This window comes from Mobula birostris, chromosome 18, assembly GCF_030028105.1.
Source record: "Mobula birostris isolate sMobBir1 chromosome 18, sMobBir1.hap1, whole genome shotgun sequence".
Taxonomy (NCBI): Eukaryota; Metazoa; Chordata; class Chondrichthyes; order Myliobatiformes; family Myliobatidae; genus Mobula; species Mobula birostris.
This window is the reverse complement of record NC_092387.1, coordinates 52,874,511-52,891,784: the sequence shown is the minus strand read 5'-3', so window position 1 is coordinate 52,891,784 and position 17,274 is coordinate 52,874,511. Positions and strand designations below refer to the sequence as shown.

At 41.8% G+C, this 17,274-nt stretch overlaps 1 protein-coding gene across 4 annotated transcripts in view; it reads right to left on the bottom strand.

Moving 5' to 3' along the window:
- The window catches only part of LOC140212125 (very long chain fatty acid elongase 5-like), a 53,228-nt gene that overhangs the window by 12,273 nt on the left and 23,681 nt on the right, over positions 1-17,274 (bottom strand). For all 4 annotated transcript variants that reach the window (XM_072282709.1, XM_072282707.1, XM_072282706.1 and 1 more), the window contains exon 3: positions 15,597-15,767. In XM_072282709.1, the coding sequence (XP_072138810.1) occupies positions 15,597-15,758 (162 nt within the window). In that variant the 5' untranslated portion in view covers positions 15,759-15,767. The remainder of the gene's footprint in view (positions 1-15,596; positions 15,768-17,274) is intronic.

Here is a 17,274-nt window from a genome sequence, read left to right as displayed (position 1 = left end):
CAACGTAGTAGTAGTAGTAAGACTGGGTACTTCAGGTTACTGTAACCACTACTAGCTTCCAAAAATCAGAGAAAAAATAGCGCAATTATGGGTCAACTATTTAGTAATACCTCCCTGCATACCACAGAACATGGAGCTTTACAGCAGAGGAACAAGCTCCTCGCCCACACTGTCGGTGCTGAACATGATGCCAGGTTGATGACTCTGGTCTTGCACTCGCTGAAGTTTAGAAGAATGAGGATCTTATTGAAACCTGTTGAATAATGAAAGGCCTAGATAATGTGAACATGGAGAGGCTGTTTCCTACAGTGCAGGAGTCTAGGACCAGAGGGCACAGTCTCAGAAAATGAGGATGTCCCTTTAGAATGGAGATGAGGAAGAACTTCTTCAGCCAGAGGGTGGTGAATCTGTGGAATTCATTGCCACAGACTGCTCTGGAGGTCAGATCTTTGTACAGTATATATTTAAAGCAGAGGTTGATAAGTTCTTGATCAGTAAAGGTGTCAAAGGTTAACACAAAATAATCTGCAGATGCTGGGATCAAAGCAACACTCACAACACGCTGGAGGAACTCAGCAGGTCAGGCAGCATCCATGGAAAAGATCAGTCGACGTTTCGGGCCGGAACATCGACCAATTTTTTCCACGGATGCCACCCGACCTGCTGAGTTCCTCCAGCGTGTTGTGAAGGTGTCAAAGGTTACAGGGTGAAGGCAGGAGAATGGAGCTGAGAGGGATTATGTTGGAATGGTGGAGCAGACTCCATGGGCCAAATGGCCTAATTTTGCTCCTGTGTCTTATGGTCTAAACCAAATCACTTCTGGCTGTACGTGATCTGTATCCCTCCTCTCCCTGTATAGTCATGTGTCCATCTAACAGCAGAGGGTAGAGGCATAATCTAGATTGCAATTAGATGAAAGTAAGATCACATGCAATTCTCCAGATTTCTCCAGGAATCAGAGGTGCCACAGCTGACACATTCCTGACACTTTTGAGCAGCGCTCTCTTCCATAACATTTAACAGAGGCATTAACCTATTTGCTTGAAACCTTAAAATAGATAAAAACAACAGCACATTCAATCTGTTTTTAGACTAAAAATCCAAAATCCGATATTTGTCTTCAAAATCAGAGTTCAGAGGACATTAAAATTTGTGGGAATATATATTCAAGTCAAAGCTGTTAAAGCTAATAGTATCTAATTTAGCTGCAATTAATGTTTGAAATTGACATTAAATTATTAATGGTTTGATATTAATTATTAATCCCTCAATGGCTAATATATTGGCTATGCTTTTAACTGAGGAGCTGTAATTGCCTGGAATTGTATGTTCTTCATTTGTACTCTCTGGCATCACCTTCTTTGTATGTGCACTTAGGAGCCTGTTTGAGCAAAGTACATACACTCAGTGGGCACTTTATTAGGTATACCTGATTGTTAATGCAAATATCTAATCAGCCGATCATGTGGCAGTAACTAAGCACATAAAAGCATGCAGACATTGTCAAGAGTTTTGGTTGATCAGTGCAAATATCACAAGGGGGGAACAAATGGATCCTAGTGACTTTGACAGTGGAATGATTGTGGGTGTCAGATGGAATAGTTTGAGTATCTCAGAAACTGCTGATCTTCTGGGATTTTTATGCACAACAGTCTCTAGAGTTTACAGAGAACAGTGCGAAAAACAAAAAAAGACCCAGTGAGCATCAGTTCCGCCGGCGAAAATGCCTTGTTAATGAGAGAGGTCAGAGGAGAATGGCCAGACTGATTCAAGTTGACAGTAACTGAAATAACCACGCGTGCAGAAGAGCATCTTTAAATACACAGCACATCGAACCTTGAAGTGAATGGGCAACAGCAGCAGAAGACCACAAACATATACTTTATCAGGTACAGGAGCTAGCTAATAAAATGGCCACTAACTGTACTGTATATCCCAAATCAATAATAGCAACACTTCCGTCCCTGTCTTTAGTCATTAAGACCAGCTAATGGCCAAAAGTCCTCCGATGAGGTGGGATTAGAGGATAGACAATAATTGGACAATGAAGCCTCTATGCATCTCAGTTGCCAGTTAAAGTTACAGAGTCATAAAGCAATGAACCAGGCCCTTTGGCCCAACTCATCCCTGCTGATCCAAGGTGCTTAGCTGAGCTGGCCCCATTTTGCCTGCATTTGGGCCATATCCCTCTAAACCTTTCCTATCCACACACCTGTCTATGATATCATGATATACTTCTCCGGGTTTGGGGTGGGGGGGGAGGGAGGAGGTGTGAGTGAGTGAATGAGACAGAGACAGAGACAGAGAGAGAGAGAATGAACTGAAACATATCATGGAAACAGCCAATAAAAATTAATCGTATTCTAATTAGCATCTCTTTCCAATGAGATTATTGCAAAATTAGGAGGGCGTAGGTTTAAGGTGAGAGAAAGGAGTTTTAAAGGGGATCTGAGGGGTAAGGTTTTCTTTACACAAATCAGAGAAAAACACACACCGGGGGCCCCAAGGACAGCTTCCATCCTACTGTTATAAGATCCTTAAGCAGATCTCTCTATGTTAAAAGTGAAGTCTTGTCATTACAGTCTACACTTCACAATGGATGAGAAGGAATTTCTTTGCCCAGAGGGTGGTGGATCTGTGGAATTCACAGACGGCTGTGAAGGCCAATTCATTGGGTATATTTAACGCAGAGGTTGACTGGTTTTTGATTAGTAAGGGCACCTGCCTTCTTCACATAACCTCAGGAGAATGGGGTTGTAAGGAAAAATAACTTGGCCATGATCAAATGGCGGAGCAGACACGATGGGCTAAATGGCCTAATTCTACTCCTTTGTCTTATTATGGTCTACATTTTCTCTGTAACAGTAACATCATATTCTGCATTTTTTTGGTTTTTCCCTTGGAATACCTCAAAGTAGTTATGTGTTGGAATGATCAGTATGGATAGATGCAAAATTAAGAATTTCACTGAACCTCAGTACATGTGACAATAATAGAACAATACCAGTAGCAAAGCCAGAGCAGATGGTGTAATCTGATCAATTTGCCCGGTTTACAAGGCATTTATATAGATATCTAAATAGGCAATGTATGAAAGGATACAGTCATAATGCAGCCAAACAGGATTGATGCAGTTGGGCAAAACGGTGAGCATGGGTGTGGTGGGCCGAATGGCCTTTATGTGTTGATCTATGACTTTTACCACTCTTTGCCCCCGACCTCTTGAAAGAAACAGGCTCCATTTTTCCAACGTGAAACCTGATACTGCTCAGTATTCTCTAAGTTCGGTCTGCAATCACTCAGAAGACCAAAATGATGTCACCTATCAGTACATCATCGTCATGCAACATGAAAACAGAACTGTCGGTTCACTGTAACACATACAAAAAGCTGAAGGAACTCAGCAGGTCAAGCAGCATCTACTGAAAGGAATAAATAGTCGACATTTCAAGCCGAGACCCTTCATCAGGAATCATCAATGAATCTTTGGTTACTTGTATATAAATAATTATATAACATACAATGTGTGGGCACGTGGACAAGTGGTTAAGGCATTGGACTAGCGACCTGAAGGTCGTGAGTTCGAGCCCCAGCGGAGGCAACGTGTTGTAGGCACTTAATCACACAGTGCTCTGCAACGACACTGGTGCCAAGCTGTATGGGTCCTATTGCCCTTCCCTTGGACAACATTGGTGTTGTGGAGAGGGGAGACTTGCAGCATGAGCAACTGCTGGTCTTCCATACAACCTTGCCCAGGCCTGGAGAGTGAAGACTTTCCAGGCGCAGATACATGGTCTCGCAAGACTAACGGATGCCTTTATAACATACAAACAGATAATTAATTGTTAAAACTGCAAATAAAATAGCAATTAAACAGTTTAATCTAAGAATAATGAACTTTATGTTCAAGCTTAATTATCATTCCACCATATATGTATAGCGAAATGAAAGTGTTCCAGGGCCAAGGTGCAAAACACATTACCAACAGCACAATGCACGTTGCACAAATAGCCCATATGGTTATAATTTCAGAGAAAATCAGTCACAGAAAGGAAAAAATAATAATAATATTGCCCAAGTCCCCGTGTGGCATGGCGAGATTGATTGGTAAACGGTCCTGGTCCAGCTTGTTCTTCCACTGAGTGAACACTGGAGGGCAGCACCAAATGAGCTCCAGACAGTAGCGTCTCCTCCCCCATGTGACTGCCACAGCTGACCCTGTAGCTTCAGCCTTGGCCTAGTCCTGGCCACAACTGAAGCAATGCAGCTCCCCCGCCATTGGTCTTCCCAATGAACTATGAATCACATGTGAACCATTAAACAGCCATCTACACTAATTCTTCACTAATCCCATTTCCCTCCAGCTCAGCCACTCACCCACCACAACACACCATATTCCAGGCTTTGTTCCTTGGTTTTAACTATGCACTCCAGAGGAAGCCTCTATCTACCCAACACCATTATCCTCAATCACCCTTCACAGGCTGCATCATATTGCACTCTCCTTGCCTGCACCTCCTCTCTCATCCACATCAACAAGACATACACTGATGAAATCATCAAGGAATTCAGGAGCTGATTGTTTAAATCTTAGATTAAATTGTTTAATTGCTTTTGTCATTGCAGCTTAACAAATAATTATGTTTGTATTTTATATAAATATTTATATACAATTAACTGCTTACTATAGTGACTAAAGCATGCACATAACAGTTTAATGTGCTTCTAACTTTTATACAAAGCACAATTCTGGAAAACTCAGGAAGCTTCTTTGTTCTGCATTAAGTGATTAAATGTTTTCTCATTGGTTAACTTGGCACTGCAGTATTGAGTAAGTGCTTTCTAACTGGCTAATACTTATCTAAATTTGAATGGAATTTTTTCTTACCTTTGGGTATAAAATAGCTGAGCACAAAACAGTGCTGTTTTACTCTTTTTAGTCTCTTGTCTTTAAGCCTTCTGCTCCTGTTTCCTTTGTTCTATCAATTTTTAATAAAACCATCATGAAGCAACATGTTTTATGCCTCATTCCTGACTTCTAAAAGAACCGTGGATTTTAACACCAGAATCCATCAGAAATTGAACCTGCCCCAACCACTTCCTCTGGCAACTCATTCCACGTACATACCAAGCACTGTGTAAAAAAAAAAGTTGCCCCTCGGATTCCTATAAAATCTTTCCCATCTCACCTTTAACCTCTGCCTTCTAGTTCTTCATTCCCTAACCTTGAGAAAAAGACCAAGTGCATTCACCCTGTCTGTGCCCCTCATGATTTTATACACCTCTGTAAGATTACACCTCTCAGTCTCCTACACTCCAAGGAAAACATCCCAGCCTGCCCAACCTTCCCTTTCACCATCAACGTTATGACGTGGGTGATCATGGTACAAAGACCATGAATGTTCTTGGCAAATTTTTCTACAGAAGTGGTTTGCCATTGCCTTCTTCTGGGCAGTGTCTTTACAAGACAGGTGACCCCTGGCATTATCAACACTCTTCAGAGATTGTCGGCTTGGCGTCAGTGGTCGCATAAACAAGACTTGTGATACGCATCATCTGCTCCCATGGCTTTACATGACCCTGACTGGGGGGGGTGGGGCCTTGTCCAATGGTGACCTGCAGGCTAGCGGAGGGAAGGAGTGCCTTACATCTCCTTTGGTAGAGATATCTCTCCACCACCCCACTCTACATCCAAGGTTTTTTAAAAAAAAACAAAATCCGTGTCAAACAGAAGGCAGATGCCACAAAGAGACAAGTGCAGAAGATAAACACAACAAGAGAGGGATGCAGAGATGTGGGAAGGAATATGAAACAGTTACCCAAAATGAGGGGCTCTCTGTTTTATTGAAAGGCCTTAATAGAGTGGATGTGGAGAGGATGTTTCCTATAGTGGGGCAGTCTAGGACCAGAGGACACAGTCTCAGAATAGAAGGACATTCCTTTAGAATGGAGGAGGAGGAGGAATTTCTTTAGCCAAAGGGTGCTGAATCTATGGAAAATTCATTGTCTTGTTCAATATTCAATAGGTTTCAATGAGATTCCCCCCCCCCCACACCATTCTTCTAAACTCCAGTGAGTACAGGCCCAGAGCCATCAAGCACTCCCATACCTTAACCCTTTCATTCCTGGGATCTTTCTCACAAAGCTCCTCCGGACCCTCTCCTTTAGGAGCAGATTGTCCGTCCAGCAAGATTCAGAACAGCAGCCCAGTACAAGGGGAGAAAAATTACTTCATCTCAGTGTAAGTATTCAGCTGGAGGCCTGGAGGCGTTCACCTTCATTACACGTCCAATGGCACTTTAGGATATTGTGGCTGCATTTGAATTTCAAATTATTCAAAAGCAATCCAAAAACATCAAATCCATGTGTTTTATTCAAATCTACTTATTTTACACATGTAATATTCAACATTATAATTTTCTCAAACAACATTTATTACAGTGGAAAATATGCTCACAATGCAAGCAGCAGTTCAAGCCTATAAAATGGATGGTATTATTCTAAAGAGTACATTAGGAATAAATCAAATGTGACTGTTGTTTAGAAAGGGAACAAAAGAAACACATTGCCACAACATTACTAAAGTCTAAAATTAAACTATTTTTTAAGTGTATGAGGAACAAGGGAGCCGTTAGCAATATAACTATGTAACAGTGTGTCCAATACTAACTCAGTAAATGTATCATATTCTGGTATCCTTCTGAAATCAATAGCCTCAGGAAAAAGATTTCTGGAGAAGGTTGAATTTATCAAACAGATTTAGACAAGATGGCCAATGTCAAATGTTTATATCTCTCTATCGGACTGTGTAACACTCTACGTGTGGTTTACGAGTGTCTGCCAGCCATTCATAAACATGGAGTGTCTGTGCCTAGGAAATGACACCAGATTTACTGCATTATTACTCAGCATCTAAAACCATATAAATATAAAGAAAAGAGAGAGGGAAAAGAGGGTGAGAGGGAAATTGACACAGTGAATGAAATAGTAGGGAGTGAAATGAAGCTAAAAGTTTTTTTTTTATGAACAATGCATTTCCGTTTTTCTTTACGATGCATCTGGGTCCCTCATGGTTAGTTAAAAACTAAAATATATGCCAAAGTCTTAACAGAAAGAAAATACAACAAATCAACATCAAGCATTAATTTTCACCTTTGTCCAATTCAAAGTTTCCATCTAACAAATATATTTCTTCCATATAAAAATACCTGAATTGAAAAGTTTTATAATATTAAAAACCAAATTACTGATTGAATATTTGATAACGAACCTAGTCCTCGAAATGGCCAACTCTCCATCACTGGAGGCATTAATACCACTGTCAGAATCTGATTGCTTAATGCTCCAATGTAAGAAGGCAGTGCTGTTAAATATTGCACACCCATCAATAAGTACTGTGGCTGAATTTATCTGCCATACAAATCTAACATATGGGATAAAATATCATATTCTATTCTTTGAAAGCTTTATGAGTAGTTTTATAATAGTTCAGGTTACTTTTAGTATAATTCTTTGTCAGTCCATTTGTGTGTAGTTTTTCATTGATCCTATTGTATTTCTTAGTTCTATTGTGAATGCCTGCAAGTAAATTAATCTCAGGTGACATATACAGTACATACCAGATAATAAATTTACTTCGAACTTTGAATTCTGAGGTAAAATTTATTTACTTTCAACTGAATGTGCACTCAAAATGTATTAAGGGATATTCTACCAGCTGACATGGGCAGCAGTTCTTGGAAGAGTTCACCTCTAAATTCTTTATTTCAGAATTTATGGGACTGTGATCTTTAACTGGGATTTTTGTTGGTGCTGCTGCTTTACCGCTGCTGACTTTGCAGTCTTCTGCTGGAACGGTTCACAGGCACCAGTCTTCCTTTGGTAACTCACTCAGGTTGCTGTTCATTACATTCAAGTCAGCAGGTCTATCGTTGGGCATTGTGGTCATCTCTAACCCTCGCGTCACTTTCAAGAAACATTAATAAAATTCCAGAACAGAATATAGATACACTGAGTGGCCACTTCTTTAGGCACACCTGCCCGTTAATGCAAATACCGTATCCAATCGTCGTCAAATTTGTCTGCACATATATATAATCAAATGAAATAATATTAATCAGCCAATCGTGTGGCTGCAACTCAATGCATAAAAGCATGCAGACATAATCAAGAGGTTTAGTGGTTGTTCACCTGAAATGCCAGAATTAGGAAGAAATGTGATCTAAGTGAATTTGACTGTGCAATGATTGTTGAGGCCAGAAACTGCTGATCTCCTGGGTGTTTTTTTATGCATAACAGTTTCTAGAGTTTACAGAGAATGGTGTGAAAAACAAAAAGCATCCAGTGAGCCGCAGTTCTGTGGCTGAAAATGGCCTTGTTAATGAGAGAGGTCAGAGGAGAATGGCCAGACTGGTTCAAACTGACAGAAAGGTGACAGTGTCTCATATAACCACACAATGCAACAGCAGCATGCAGAACAGCATCTTCAAACACACAGCATGTTGAACCTTGAAGTGAATAGACTACAGCAGCAAAAGACCGTGGACATACACTCAGTGACCACTATATTAAGTACAGGAAGTACCAGTCACATATATCTATTTATTTAATTTTCTTGAGGAATATTGCAGCACACTTACTGTTACCACAGTGGGGGCCAGCTACCTTCAGCATCAACCATTCTGGTCTGGAGTACGATGGATGGTAATTTTATACACAGCCACTGGGGGGCACTGTTTTAAAGCCGTCACCCTTCCAAGCATTTCTTTCCAGTAATATTATCTTAGACACACGATATACAGAACATTTCCACCTCAGTACTTGATACCTCAAAAGGAAACCACATCTGACAAAAACGCCACACACTCGCATTCAAGCATCCCAACAGTGGCCACATCATTTAGTGTGGAAGAATCCAAATTTAAAATACATTTCTTGTTCATCAGCTGGCTAAAAGCAAAAGAAGGTTGCTAATTGATATAAATGTTTCCAGTTCTGCTTGCATTGTTAACACAACCCATTATTTATAATTGACACGAATTCCATACACAATCTGCAATCTATCAGCCTCGTTAATCCATCAAAATTTACTTTTGACAGCCAAGGATAAATGATCAAGTTGCCACCATTACTGTAATTAATTTGATAAGTTTTCTTAAGAAACGTATTATTCCAATCTGTATCTTTAACAGTCCCTGTCTGTGTTTAGCATGTTCCTGTAGATAATTTGTTACAACAATGTGCAACTGCTACTTAGTAACTCAGAGTAGCTGATTACAGCTGAGTGAGCAACGTAGCAATAAAAACTATCGAAATAAATTAGTGTATTACAGAAACACATGTGTCTTCACAATTAATAAATTCCACTCCATCAAACTGTGATTTAATTATGCATTATGTATGTTCGGCATGAATCATTCATGTACATTATTATCCAAGTGGGAAAATAGCAAATAGGCATATAAACAGTATACAGGAGTGCTTTTTGTCAAATATAACAGCAGGAATAATAATTAAAAGAAAAACACTCAGTCACGAAAACTAATGCTGATCTTAATACACTTTTAAATAAAGTTTAATAAGGAACAGGTCAAGTTTGAAAGTAATCACTGGCACAGCTGTGATAAATAATGCAGTGGTAACAAATCTTACTTAGCGCTGCTAAATATATCAAAAAAAAAAGTAGACTTGCTAAGAGTTTGATATGAATAACTCTGAAGATTAGCGGTATTTACACAGGGAAGCAAACAGCTAACACCTACCATGTAGGATAAAAGATTTCACACTAAATGGCACATTAAACACACTCTCAGGAAATCCCTCAGCCCATAACATTCTTCTAAAGTGCAGTTACCGACGTTATTAGGAAACATTGCTACCAAATTGCGCACAGCAAGTTCTTACAAACAGTCATGTGATAATGACCAGATAATTTTATTTTATGAAGTATGTGAATTGAGAGATACAAGCCAGAATTGTGATTTTTTTTTTTATTATAACAGTGCCAGACAATCTTCCGCCAGAGTGAAAAGTGAAATGGGCTGTGGTTTATAAACCCTTAATGAAGACCCCCTGAAAATACCAGATGTATCCCATGTTAAAGCATTGCTAATTAGATGTCTCAACTACAATTCAACAAATCATGGGGGGGGGGGGGAGAAGAAATTTTAAATCATAATTGAATTAGTTCAAAATGTATCTACTCTCGTTAACTAGAGCAGTGGCTTCCCATGAAGCCACACTATGTAGATTTAAGAGCTCAGAGAGGAAAAAAATAGAAACAGTGATGATATTTCTGTTTAAAGGACTATGTTTTTCCTTAAAATATCATAAATAAAAGTGTGGTAAATAAGTTCTTTTTCAAAAAATCAGTAGTCAATAAAATACCAGATCTTGAGATCCCTGCTTCAATGTCTTTGACAATAGTAGCAGTGTCACCATTCGAGTCGAGTATCATAAGGAGTTGTCTATTGGTGGGTTCCGAGGAGCTAAATGGCCGTAGAGGCCAATCCGGGATCTACACAACTGGGATGTAAGGGTGGATTCCATAAATGGAGAACGGCTGTGCGTGACTTTGTTTAATGTGCTGAGACCGATGCATCACATGGTCCCTGACAGATGGGGGTCAGGGTCTAGTGGGATGGAATGCAAGACGGCTGGGGACCCCTCACTGCTTTAGCCTTCCTCCGTCTTCACTGCCATTGTGACGTGTCATCATCTTCCGCCAACTCCACTTCTGAGGTCTTCGTTGGTTCGCTTTCCGTCTGGAACCTCTCCCTTGACCCCACCGGCAAGGGTGACCCTACCTTGAGTGAAAAGCCGGGTGGCTAAAGTCCAGGCAACATCGCTCACAGGGTCTCAGGAACACACAAGCCTCTCCACTATGAGAAGGTGAAGAGAATAGTCTCTGAGAATAATGAGATACCAGAGATAAACGAGCCACAAATACATTCACAGCACTTGCTTTCTGCCCTTGCCTCCCTCTCCTCTGCCTTTGATGATGGTGCTGATTCCCTTGGGTTTGTACCTACAGCTGGTACCACCGGGTATGACGCTCAAGTCATAATCCTTTACTGGTGGATTTTTCTGGAAGACATGCAGCTTGAGGATGCATCACAGCTGAGTGTGATCCAGTTACAGTGATAGACAATTATACAACAGACAGACACGCGGACACACATACATACACACACACACACACAACTATTTGTATGTGGGAAGGACTTGGACAGCAATAGGTGGTAACTATACATCTGCAGCCAGGATATCTGAGCAAGTTATTGTACAGTAACCTCTGTGCCGGCACAGATCACCAGGCCAGAATGCAACTATTCCGGTTTTCTCAGCCCTGTTCTGTTACGGAGAGAGATCACCTACTGATCTTCCAAATTCAATTTTCATCAGAATCTATAGACTGACAAACAGCCAGTGGAAAAGGCAGTGACTGACTGACTCGATCTGGCTGTCTATCAGCTGTTCTTCATGTATAGATATTCGTAAATTTTATTGTATTTTTTATTTTTCTGTAAATGACTGAAAGAAAATAAACCTCAAGGTTGTATATGGTGACAATTACATTCAGTGGCCACTTTATTAGGTACATTTGCACATCTGGTCATTAATGTAAATAACTCATCGGCCAATCATATGGCAGCAACTCAATCTATAAAAGCATGCAGATATGGCCAAGAGATTCATTCAGTTGTTTTTCAGACCAAGCATCAGAATGGAGAAGGAATGTGATACAAGTGACTTTGACGGTGGAATGATTGTTGGTACCGGGTAGTTTGGATTGAGCATCTCAGAAATGCTCATCTCCTGGGATTTTCACACACAACAGTCTCTAGTTTTCAGAGAATGATGTGCTAAACAAAAAAAAAACTTCAATTCAGCGGCAGTTCTGTGGGTGAAAATGCCTTGTTAATGAGAGAGGTCAGAGAAGAATAGCCAGACTGGTTCAAGCTGACAGGAAGACAACAGTAACTCATGTAAACCACGTATTACTACAGTGATGTGCAGAAGAACTGTGTTGCTGTTGGCATGTAATAGCGTAACATTAACCACTACTCTACTGCTGTTGGCATGTAATAGCGTAACATTAACCACTACTCTACTGCTGTTGGCATGTAATAGTGTTACATTAACGCATTAGGACATTCTTGCTATTGAGGGAGTGCAGCAAAGGTTCACAAGGTTAATTCCCGAGATGGCGGGACTGTCATATGTCGAAAGATTGGAGCGACTGGGCTTGCATACTCTGGAATTTAGAAAGCTGAGAGGGGATCTTATTGAAACATATAAGATTATTAAGGGATTGGACACACTGGAGGCAGGAAGCATGTTCCCGCTGACGGATGAGTCCAGAACCAGAGGCCACAGTTTAAGAATAAGGGGTAGGCCATTTAGAACGGAGTTGAGGAAAAACTTTTTCACCCAGAGAGTGGTGGATATATAGAATGCTCTGCCCCAGAAGGCTGTGGAGGCCAAGCCTCTGGATGCTTTCAAGAAAGAGATGGATAGAGCTCTTTAGGATAGTGGAATCAAAGGTTATGGGGATAAGGCAGGAACTGGATACTGATTGTGGATGATCAGCCATGATCATAGTGAATGGCGGTGCTGGCTCGAAGGGCCAAATGGCCTACTCCTATACCTATTGTCTATTAACCACTACACTACTGCTGATGGCATGTAATAGCGTTACATTAACCACTACACTACTGCTGTTGGCATGCAATAGCATTACATTAACCACTACACTCCTGCTGTTGGCATGTAATAGTGTTACACTAACTACTACACTCCTGCTGTTGGCATGTAATAGCGTTACATTAACTGCTACACTACTGTGTCGCCCATTAATGTGTAATGTGATGTGTAGTGGAGAGTATATTGCATTACTGTAGTGGAGAGTATCAGCTGAGTATCTACTCAGTGCAGTTGGTCATGCAGACAGTATAACTGCAGTTCCGGTGCTACAGTGGATTTGGCAGTAGCTAGGTTGGGCATTTTTTAAACAAAAACAATTGCTTCACTGTGATATTCATCCATGGTCATATTTCACCCCCAACCACACACTTGGTTTCCATTGCTGAAGACAGTACCCAAAGGCAGAAACCGATTAGCGAAATGATTGGAATCACAAGGGGGATGGCAGATACTGCAGAAAGGAACAAAAAGCTAACAAAGTTCTGTAGGACGTCAGCGGGAGAATCAGAATTAGAATTGGGTTTATCATCACAACCTCTATTGGGTGGTGGGGTAGAGATACATCTCTACCAAAGGAGGCGTAAGGCACTCCTTCCCTCTGCTAGCCCACAGAACATCCTTGGATGAGGTGTAGCACCTGCTTAGCCCCCCGCCACCCCCCCCCCGATCAGGGTCACATGAAACCCTGGGAGCAGGTGATGGATGGTTGTACGAACAGCTGGTGCATATCGCAATCCCTGGATATGCGACCACTGACACCAGGCAGACAATAGTTGAAGTGTATTGATAATGGCTGGGGTCACCCATCTTCTAAAGACACTGCAACACAGACAGAATTTTGGAGGAACTCAGCAGGGCAGGCAGCATCTATGGAAAAAGAGTACAGTCAACTTTTCGGGCCGAGACCTTTCATCAGTCCTGATGAAGGGTCTCAGCCCGAAAAAAGTCAACTGCACTCTTTTCTATTGATGATGCTACCTGGCCTGCTGAGTTCCTCCAAAATTCTGTCTGTGTTGCTTGGATTTCCAGCATCTGCAGATTCTCTCGTTTGTAAAGACACTGCCCAGAAGGCGGCAATGGCAAAGCACTTCTGTTGAAAAACTTGCGAAGAACAATCATAGTCATAGAAAGACCATGATCGCCCACGTCACATGACACACCACATGATGATTTTATCTAATTACTGTAGTTACTGAGTTTCAGCTGATCAGCAACCCCTGATTTAACCCTAGCCTAATCACAGGACAGTAAAAAATGACCAATTAACCTACTAACCGGTATGTCTTTGGACACTTGGGAGGAAACCTGAGCACCCGGAGGAAACCTACATGGTCTCAGGGAGAACATACAAACTCCTTAGAGGCAGTAGCGGCTGCTTGCAGTGTTGTGCTAACCTTTACGCTACCATGCTGCCCTGATGATGAAGATGTCAATTCTATTAAGAAATATATATGTATATAAAATTTAAATAGTGCAAAAAGAGAGCAAAAAATAGTGAGCTAACGGTTGTGGTTCATTGTCATTCCTCTCTGCGGCTCAGGCGGCAACTTTGCTGTTTCCTTAGCATTTTGTCTGTTTTTTTTTAAACGAGGCCCAGTTGCTAGTTCAACACTCAAGTCAGCACAAATGGAAAGCATGCAAGAAGCTGGCGGGATTCAAACCCAGGATCACTCGCCTCGAAGTCCGGTGCAGATGCCACTACACCACTGGCCAGCCTTCATGGGTTCATCGTCCATTCATAAATCCGCTGGTGGAGGGGAAGAAGCTGTAGCTACAATATTGAGCATATGTTTCAGGCTCCTGTACCTCCACCCATAGTAATGGGAAGAGAAATGAGATTAGGGCCAATCAGCATCTGTGGAGGAAAAATGATAGTCAACAATGCAGGGTCTCGACCCGAAACACCGATAATCCCGTTGCCTCTGCAGATACAGAGTAACTCAGTGATATCCTCCAGCAGTTTGTTTCTTGCTGACATAATGAATCACTAGAGAACTGATCTACTCCACTCTAAAACAACTGTGGCAGGAAAACCATTGCGGCATAGACACAGAACTGTGGCTACCTTCATATTTTTGATCAATACCGGAGATTGAACGAGTCCGCCAGCAAGACCACACCCCTCGGGGGTACCGTATATCGCACTCTGAAACCGCTATGAAAAGATGACTGAACAAAGGCAAAGTGGGAAGTCCAAAATCAAAAACAATGTTCACTTTATCATCTTTATTTGCCATGTACATTTATATGTGTTTGGAATTTGCTGTGATGTGTTGGTCAGGGCGTGACATACAAAAAAAAAATCCAACAATTATAAAGTATAAAGAATTATATAAAATTAAAGTTAGTTATAGTACCAATATGGAATAAAATTAGCATAAATTATGCATACCAGTATGTATTTACAATAAACAGCCTCATAAAAAGTAGTTTAAAATATTTATAGTGCAATGCAGTGATGGGAGGGGTTAATGCATAGTCGGGGAGGGGGTGGTGGGGGAACTAATTAGGGTGATTGATCAGATTAGCTGCCTGGGGAAGAAACTTTTAAGAAGGCGTGAAGTTTTTGTTTTAATAGCCCAATAGTGCTTTTCAGAAGGGAGCTTTTGGAAAAGACAGTTTGTGTCATGTGTGGGTACTGTTTATGTATCAATCAAGAAGAGTGCTGCAAGCTGCAATTGTATTTCGTCAGTGTTTTCTGTGACTGACGAAAAAAGAGTTGTTTTTGAATATCATATTCCTGAGTTATTCTGTCAAAATGCCAGACTACAAGATACGATGCTGCCTATCAATCCGTTTACATTATCTTGCTTCCCAGCTCTGTGACCGCAGTTCACCGTGAACCAAACATGACTGCTGGAAGCCAGGTAACGAACGAGCAGCAATCTCACCTTCCGCAGTTCCAGGGGTTTGGTGTACTTCTGCCACGTTGAAGAGAAGAAGATCATGGCCAAGTAAAGGCAAGCCAGTGGCAATGATTTCAGATTCAGGAGCCGAATTAAAAAGATCCCTCTGCTGGTCGGCTTTGGACTGACAGGCTGCACATTCTCCATGGCAAGATGCTGAAAATGAACACACCAAGTTTGAGTTACAGAGTCATAACACAACACAGTACAGAAACAGGCAGCACACCATCTCCACCCACCATCAAGCAGTCATTTACCATCATTCCACTTTCCAACTGAAAGTTTGACTCTGCATTTCGTTTCATCGATACGACCTGACGCGCTGAATATTTCCAGCATTCTCTGGCTTTGTTTTGCACTCAATCCATTCTCCCCAGTTCCCATCAGCTCACTCCATATTCTCCCACCCACCTATACATTTGGAGCAATTTACAGTGGTCAATCAGCCTACCGACCCACCCATGTCTTCAGGATGTAGAAGAAAGCATCGCCGGTAAACCAGGTTCGATTCAGCCGCAGTCTGTAAGGAGTTTATATGTTCTCTCTGCAACTGTGGAGGTTCGATTCAGCCGCAGTCTGTAAGGAGTTTGTATGTTCTCCCTGTGACTGTGTAGGTTTCCTCCGAGTCCCCTCACATTCCAAGGACATCTATGTTAGTAGGTTAATTGGTCACATGGGTGCACATAGACCATAGAAAATCTACAGCACATTACAGGCCTTTCGGCCCACAATGTTGTGCCGACCATGTAACCTACCTACAGGCTGCCTAGAATTTCCTTACAGCATAGCCCTCTATTTTTCTAAGCTCCATGTACCTATCCGAGGCTCTTAAAAGACCCTGTTGTATCTGCTTCCACCACCATGCATTCCACACACCCACCACTCTGTGTGAAATCTCTGACACCCCCCTTGTACCTACTTCCAAGCACCTTAAAACAATGCCCCCTCATGTTAACCATTTCAGCCCTTGGGAAAAAGCCCCTGGCTATCCACACAATCAATGACTCTCGTCTTCTTGTACACTTCTATCAGGTCACCTCTCATCAGGAGAAAAAGGCCAAGTTCACTCAACCTATTCTCATAAGGCATGCTCTCCAATCCAGGCAACACCCTTGTAAATCTCCTCTGCACTGTCTAGTATCCATATGCTTCCAGTAAAGAGGTGACCAGAACTGAGCAGAGTTGAACCCAATGGGTGTAGTTGGGTGGCAAGGGCTCACTGGGCTGGAAGGGCCTCTTACCGAGCTGTCTCTGTCTCTCTAAATAAATAAGCAAAATAAACTGTTCATTTCCCTCCGTAGATGCTGCCTGACCTGCTGTGCTCCTCCAACTGTGTGTGTGTGTGTGTGTGTGTGTGTGTGTGTGTGTGTGTGTCCTGTTCTAGACTTGTATCTGGAGGCCTGTTAAATTAAAGTGAATGCCAGAGGTGCCTATTCAATGGCCAAATGGCTTCGGGGGGTGGGGGGGGGGGGGCGGAGAGAAACTGCACGGTAGCTTAGTGGTCAGCACAATGCTTTACAGTATTAGTGACCCAGGTTCAATTCCCGCCAATGTCTGTAAGGAGTTTCTACGTTCTCCCACGATCACATGGATTTCCTCCGGCTGCTCTGGTTTCCTCCCAAAGTCCAAAGACGTAGTGGTTGGCAGGTTTGTTGTTCATTGT